Raw genomic sequence first — 7,453 nt, 5'->3', positions numbered from 1 at the left:
ATTTATTTGTGCTTTTTACACAATGTTTAAGTGTTTTTTCAAGTTTGTAGGTGTCAAGGTACAGAAACTAAATAATTAAATGTAAAATAAGACTCGATAGTCTTCAAAGTAAAAATGAAATATACAATGAAACCTACATTTATTTAACATTTCTCACATTATTACAGTTTTGCTATATATATCAAAAATTATATCTGGTGTCTGGATAATTTTTGGTTTGACTGTTAAAACTACAAAGTAATTCAGTAAAGAGCAGTGAGTGATTTTCATTCATTTTCTTGGATTAACATTACAGCAGCCAGTAGCTAAATTATACGCGGTCACTTTAAGAGACGATGAACGCATCCAATATAATACACATCTCATTTTTTTCCTTAACTGTTTACCTTCACTTAAGAAATAACTGACAGTTTTTTCGAGCATAATTTCCAAGGTGGATATTTTGACATATTTCGTATGTATTTGTCGGCACAAGAGCAAAAATAAACAAATTCAATGTTCAAGTGTTTTGATCAAAACACTTGAAAATGCTTATTTTTTGCGTCTTGAGACGCCTTTCTCTGCGTGAGCCTGAACACCAGAACACCGCGAGTACTGAATTGGGCTCTTTCACATCTTTTTGTTTGTTCAAACTGTGATTTGTATTTGTTCGTTCCGGTGCAGGAGGGACTTCGAGGAGAACTTCGCAGAAGAGAGCTCGGTTCAGTGTGTCGCAGTCCATTAGGCTAACCTCAGCGAGTCAGTTATATAAAAATCAAGCTGAAAGTCATCATAGCTTGCTTAGTATAGACCCAGCTCCCAACCCAACTTTGAGAATAGATTAACGGCGATATTTTTTTCATCGCCCGATAAGAGTCTCACGTTAACGCAGCACGTTAACGCCGATAACGGCCCACCACTAGTAAAGACACACGCAGTACATGATCAGCATTAAACAGCCTGTGCAAAGCTTCTTAAATGCAGTCTATAGTATTAGAATATGAGCTGGTCATTCTGTCGATTCATTCAGGGCTGCTCTGGGTTTAGTACAAACACAACACTAGTCTGTGGAGGAATAGTCTCGTCTCTGAGAACAGCTTTCCTCAGCTTTCCTTAAGACTGTCCTTGTACTGTTTGCAAGTGGCTAAAAGAGAAGAAAACAGAATACATAGAATAAGTTCACAGTTTTATGAAAAGCAATGAAATCCTTATAATCAAGTGATGATAAACTTAATCTGTAACACTTTTGAATAACGGTCAATTAGTTAATATTAGTTAACTACTTTAGTTAACATGATCTAAGCAAGAACAATCCTTCTACGGCATTTATTAATCTTAGTTTATGTTCATTTCAACATTTACTAATGCATTATTTAAATCAAAAGTTGTGCTTGTTAACATTAGTTAATGCACTCTGAATTAGCATGAACTAACGATGAAAAACTGTATTTTCATTAACTAACAGGAACAAAGATGAATAAATACAGTAATAAATGTATTGTTCATTGTTTGTTCATGTTAATAAATGAATTAACTAAAGGACTAGTATTCTAAAGTGTTACCACTTCATCTTTGTAAATAAGTAACGGTAGTGAAATTAAAGAGAGAAGCTTTAGCTCCATCATTAATCTAGACAGTCAAAGGGCTCACTCTGTATATTGTGCATAACACCATTTAGTTTATCATATTAAAGGCAATAAAAGTTAAAACGAAATAAGAATTCATTTAAACTTCATCTAAACTTTTTGAATTCTTATAAAGTCTCAGCTTTCACTGCTAACTACGCTAGTGATATCGCTATCTTTAATTAATAGTCTGACACTGGTGGTTAATTAAGCTGTCAACATAATGTTAAAAATGACCAAACATCGAGAAAGAACAGCTGAGTCTTACCTGTGAAAGATAACACCCCGAGAGCTGTTTTTATTATCGTGTGACGGTTTGTAGGTGTCCAATCTGTCGATGAGTCAGGTGTGTTTTCTTCTGTCCTGATGTGAGAGTTATAGTGATGTGTCGTTCTGGAACGATTCGTTCATTTTGAACGAATCTTTAATGTGACTCTGGAAGAACGAGTCGTCTCGGGGAGTGATTCGTTCAGTCGCGCATGCGCATTATTCAATAGGTTCTGTTATGGTATAAACCATAGACAGTAAAAGAAATGGACACAGCGACCCCATTGGAACTCAATTGAGACAAATGAAGCCCATTTTTAGCGTTTTTTAGCACTTCCGTTTCTGACGCGCAGACTCAAACGAAGCGTGATGACGTCAGCAACCTGTCTGACAGATGTAAATCTTCTAGTAGCTGTGCGTGCAAACTGCCATCGTTAATCTTGCAGAGACGGCGAGCTTGAGCGGGGAGTTCTTTGTCGTGAGTGAGCAGGAGTAAGTATTCTGATTAATTATTTTGTATAGTATTTTAAAATGTAAAGCCAGTATGCCATATTAACTTAATGCATACTATTAAGAAGTTATGTAAAATTATGTTCAATAACTGATATGAATTCATACCCGATAGTTATTTAACGGCCCAGGGATCAAATATGTTAAATATAATTTAATTTTTGATGCACATGATGTTGTATAACGTTAATGGCTGCCGAATATAATCACAAAATGCGTTAACTGTTATCTACACATCTACATCGCAAGAGAAATGTACGAATCAGTCATATAAAAAAGTTATTCAGTAAATCGCTTGGACAAAAGCGTCTGCTTTGGCCTGTTAAATAACATATAGATAATAAATGGACAATAACGAATGTCACCAATAACATCTATAACTAATGGTTGCCCTTTTCATTTTTCTTTCTTCATAGGTAAATACAAACTACAAAAAATACACAAAAGAAGAACAATGGCTAACTATGCTACCAACAAAGGTAAGCCATATTAAATAGTATCATTTAGAATATATAGTATAAAATATGCAAAGCAACACTGTAAGAGAGAATAAAATAATAAAATAACCTTGTGTAATACCTATATTGTTATTATTATTTTAATGAACAGATAAGAGCAATTAATTTGTGTTTTATTGTATATTTGCATAGACTTTTTTTCTGCTTTGTTCGGATATAAATAAATCAATGGCCAGAGACAAGTTACTTGTGTGTTAAATTAATATGTTTACTCATACTAACAAAACAGTGTTTTGATTCTGATTGCTGTATGCAGTGATTTGGATCATCGGGAGTAGCTACATTCGTCGTGGGGAAGAGAGGGCCAGAGAGACCATCGGGGCCAAGGTTTACTGGTTTGGCTGGGGTGGACTTCGATGGCACGGACTCCTTCCTTTCTTCTACCGGTCCCTCAGAGGAAGAGCTGCCCCGGATGTCCTGCTGATTCACTGCGGCGGAAACGACTTGGGATGCAGGAAGAGCATCGATCTCGTTGCAGCGATGAAGCAGGATCTGCAACATCTCTATCGGCGTTTCCCTCAGATGACCATTGTGCTGTCTGACATCACCCAGAGACGTCGGTGGAGATCAGGCCTTCCGGGGAAAATTGACAAGTCCCGTAAATGGGTGAACAGTGTCATGGCTACCTTTGTCTTGGGAATGCAGGGGGGTATTGTGCATCACCCTCAAATTGTATTTAACAAGCCTCAACTGTTTCTAAGAGACGAAGTTCATTTATCACCTAGGGGTAATGATATTTTTTTAAATAATTTAGCTGAAGGCTTGAGAGTCTTAATGCAGTAGGGGTGATGCTGGATTAAACCTCTCAACATGTTTTAAACATGAAACAGTTGAAGTCTGTTAAATTGTTTTGGGGTTGTGTATGTGCCTTTTGTCTTTAGTTTAATACATGTTCACATTGGTAGACATAACACTGTTCAACAGTCACTGCTCTTTTTCCCCCCACCCTTCTTTCTCCCCTCTGTGCCATTCATATATCACCCTAGCCATCCACCCCATGGCCTCTCACTTTTCTTCCCCACGACGAATGCAGCTAGAGAGGAATTGTTTTTGTGTTTCAATAAATAAATATTTTTTAATGAAATGATTGAATATTTATTATCAAAACACACAGTAGACTCTTCAAGTAGACATACTTTGACAGAAATGTCATGTGGTTTTATTACTTATGGTTTAGAACTTCGTAATGATACATATTCAGTCAGTAGCTTTCACAGTGAATATTGATAAGGGAGATGTCAAGACACCTTTAGATTACATTAGATTTATCTTTTATTGTCAATGTGTAGAGTACAATTACAGAGACAATTCAAGGCAGTTAGTGTCTAACTAGAAGTGCAAAAAAAGTGTGGTATAGACGTAGTGTATTATAAACAGTAAATGACATGAAAGTAGTATAAAGTTAACCTAGTGGTACGGTTTACAGTAAGGATGTTCATTTCAAATTTATTTTTATAGCGCTTTTCACAATACATATTGTTTCAAAGCAGCTTTACAGAAAATGCATTTCAGAAATGTATTAATTTAGTGCATAACATATCGCTGGCATTGAGTCGTCTCTTCACAGGTGTTGGGGCATCTGAAGTTTCCATGAGAGGCTGGATACAAACTGGAGCTGACATAGTCTATAACATAGTCTATAACAAAAAAGCAGATGGGAAATAATTAGCATAGCTGCTTTTCATAATATTAATGCATTTGGTCCAATTTAACTGTAGTATAAAAGGTATGAGATGCATTATGTCAACGCTTGGCTAAAGAGACGCGTCTTTAAACTAGTTTTAAACTGGGACAGCGAGTCTGAGCCTCGAACAATATCAGGGAGGCCATTCCAGAGTTTAGGAGCTAAATGTGAAAACACCCTCCCTCCTTTAGTGGACTTAGATATCCTAGGAATGACCAGCAGCCTCAAATTTTGTGATCTTAAAGAGAGCGATGGATTGTAGGGCAATAGAAGATCCGTTAAATACACAGGAGCTAAACCATTTAGGGCTTTACAAGTCAGTAGTAATACTTTGTAATTGTTACAGAACTTAATAGGTAACCAGTGTTGTGATGATAAAATTGGTGTTATATGATCATATTTCCTTGACCTAGTGAGAACTCTAGCAGCTGCATTTTGGACTAACTGTAGATTGTTTATTGAGGATGCAGGACAACCAGCTAATAAAGCATTACAGTAATAACAATTGTGTTTCTTAAGAAATAATATTTAGATTTTATGGTTTAATCACAATTCGATTTTTCATAGATCCCACAGTGGATTTATTGTTTGACCTAACTAAACGAGGAATAGACACAGTTTCTATAATATTCTACACTGGTACTTATATCAATTAAGTTGGGGAAGCAAAGAGTGTGACTTGGACTTTGACTTACTAGTCATATGGTGTGTAATGCCTTGGAGATGTTGTCCGACAGAAGAGCCGCTCCGATTCTGCTGGGGTGAAGGACATCAGCACGGAAGAGCCTAGGTCGCTCCCAGAACAGATTCCAATTATTTACAAAGGGCAGTCTCTGTTCATTACACCATGACATTAGCCATTCATTTAGAGCAAATAATCTACTGAACCTTTCTTGTCCTAGTCGGTACGTGGGAAGCGGTCCAGACACGATGATCGTTGTCTCAATCAGGCTCCTGTAGTCCTTCTTCAGAACCTCCATCTGCCGCAGCCTAATGTCGTTCGTTCCCGCATGCAGCACAACAGCTCCGACGCGCTCGTCACCGTTCAGGATCTCGGGAACCTGGCAAGCAATATCTAGAACACGAGCACCAGGAAAGTAGTGACTGCGCACCTTACCTTTACCTGAGGTAGCGTGGACGTGCCGGACGATGGAATCGATATGTAAAGTATATTAACGGTAGCATAAGAGCAGAACATTGGGTATGCACTGCAGTATGAACAATATAGACAAATACAAATAATACAATATAAACTACAAATGTTGTCTGAGTTATCTAACTTAACTTGGCTTAACAGCCAGGTGACTAATTATAACTAAACTATGTATGTGTGCTTTGTATGTGTGCTGCTCTTCACTGTCCTCAATCTGAGTTAAAGTTCTTTCTTACTTAGCAGTTTTCATTAATGGAAAAACTTGTAAACAACAATCACCAGCATGTCTGAAAAAGAGAAAGGATGAACAGCATCTTGGCTTTAATTCTCAACATCTAGCCTGTCTTAGTTAGAAGCCCACTCACCACGTCAAGGTGCAGGCTCAGAGTGGGAACACAGGACAAGACAAACGTAACAAACAGATAACACTGAAACAACTGAACAATTGAACATTTGTGACCCTGGATCACAAAACTGTCTTATGTTGCACAGGTATATTTGTGGCAATAGCCAACAAAACATTGAATGGGTCAAAATTATACATTTTTCTTTTTATGCCAAAAATCATTAGGATAATAAGTAAAGATCATGTTTCATGAAGATATTTTGTAAATTTCCCACCTTAAATATATAAAACATTTATTTTTGTGAATGGATACAGCACTATCAACGATAGAAATTGACAACTTTAAAGGAGATTTTCTCAATATTTTCTGGATTTTTCTTTACCCTCAGATTCCAGATTTTCAATAGTTGTATCTCAGCCAAATATTGTCCTATCCTAACAATGCATCAATGGAAAGATTATGTATTCAGCTTTCAGATGATGTATAAATCTCAATTTAAAAAAAAAATTACACATAACACTGGTTTTGTGGTCCAGGTTCACATTTCAGTGAAACATTTGAACAGAACGTACTGTATAATAACAAAAAAATAACAGTTCAACCTTATAACCTCATGTAACTTGTTGATAGCATATGTGTAAGCAAAGCAAGTGTGAGTGAATTATGAATGTATTTAAAGGAAGGTTTCTCACAGCAAATACTTATGCCCCGTTGATGCGGGCTCTAAGCAAAGCAAGTGTGAGCGATACACAAAAAGTGCTGTAAACATTATTCTAACAGGAAGATGTGCACTAAAAACACCATACTATTGGTGATGGAAAAGTATTAATTTGTTCATCCTCCTTCTCACAAGAGCCCCTGTTACTTTCTCAGTTTCTCGCCTTGCCAAATGATGAAGGCGTATCTTGCAGTACATGGAGGCTGCCATCTTAACCAAGGTGTGTACATGATTGTCCTCAACACTGGTCTCAAACATGTGGTTGTGCAACTCTGAAATAATATTCTTGTCAGCACAATCACTCAGAGCCTGAATTGTAATGGCAGCTGTCACTCCTTTTCTTTGAGGAAGCTTTCCTCCACTGGTGGTCAGAAGTCTTTGAAAGCACCTTTCAGAGGCTTTACACACCTCCACAATGTTTGTTGATGGATTCTGTAAGCCTCCCCTGTTTTTCAGGGCAATGAAAGTGTGCATGCTGGAATCAGAATTCAGTGCAAGAGAACAGGGCATGCACAAGATTTTCTCCTTCATCTTTTTCACCACAAATCCAGCAATGTAATGGATAGCGGCGTCCTTGAACTCGGATATTGACTCGACATAAGGTAAGATGCTGTAGTCGTGGTCAGAATCCAGAGTGAGTGCTGGTGTGACA

At 37.2% G+C, this 7,453-nt stretch overlaps 1 protein-coding gene across 1 annotated transcript; it reads left to right on the top strand.

The window, feature by feature from the left end:
- The first annotated feature begins 2,587 nt into the window (after window positions 1-2,587).
- LOC113096440 (uncharacterized) lies at window positions 2,588-3,849 on the top strand. Its single transcript, XM_026261822.1, has 2 exons — window positions 2,588-2,860; window positions 3,156-3,849. Exons 1-2 carry the CDS (start codon window positions 2,740-2,742, stop codon window positions 3,680-3,682), a joined length of 648 nt encoding a protein of 215 aa, XP_026117607.1. The 5' UTR covers window positions 2,588-2,739; the 3' UTR covers window positions 3,683-3,849.
- Window positions 3,850-7,453: the final 3,604 nt, after the last annotated feature.

The sequence above is a fragment of the Carassius auratus genome, unplaced genomic scaffold (assembly GCF_003368295.1).
Source record: "Carassius auratus strain Wakin unplaced genomic scaffold, ASM336829v1 scaf_tig00215926, whole genome shotgun sequence".
NCBI lineage: Eukaryota > Metazoa > Chordata > Actinopteri > Cypriniformes > Cyprinidae > Carassius > Carassius auratus.
The sequence above is the reverse complement of the archived record's forward strand: the minus strand, read 5'-3'. Positions and strand labels throughout refer to the sequence as shown.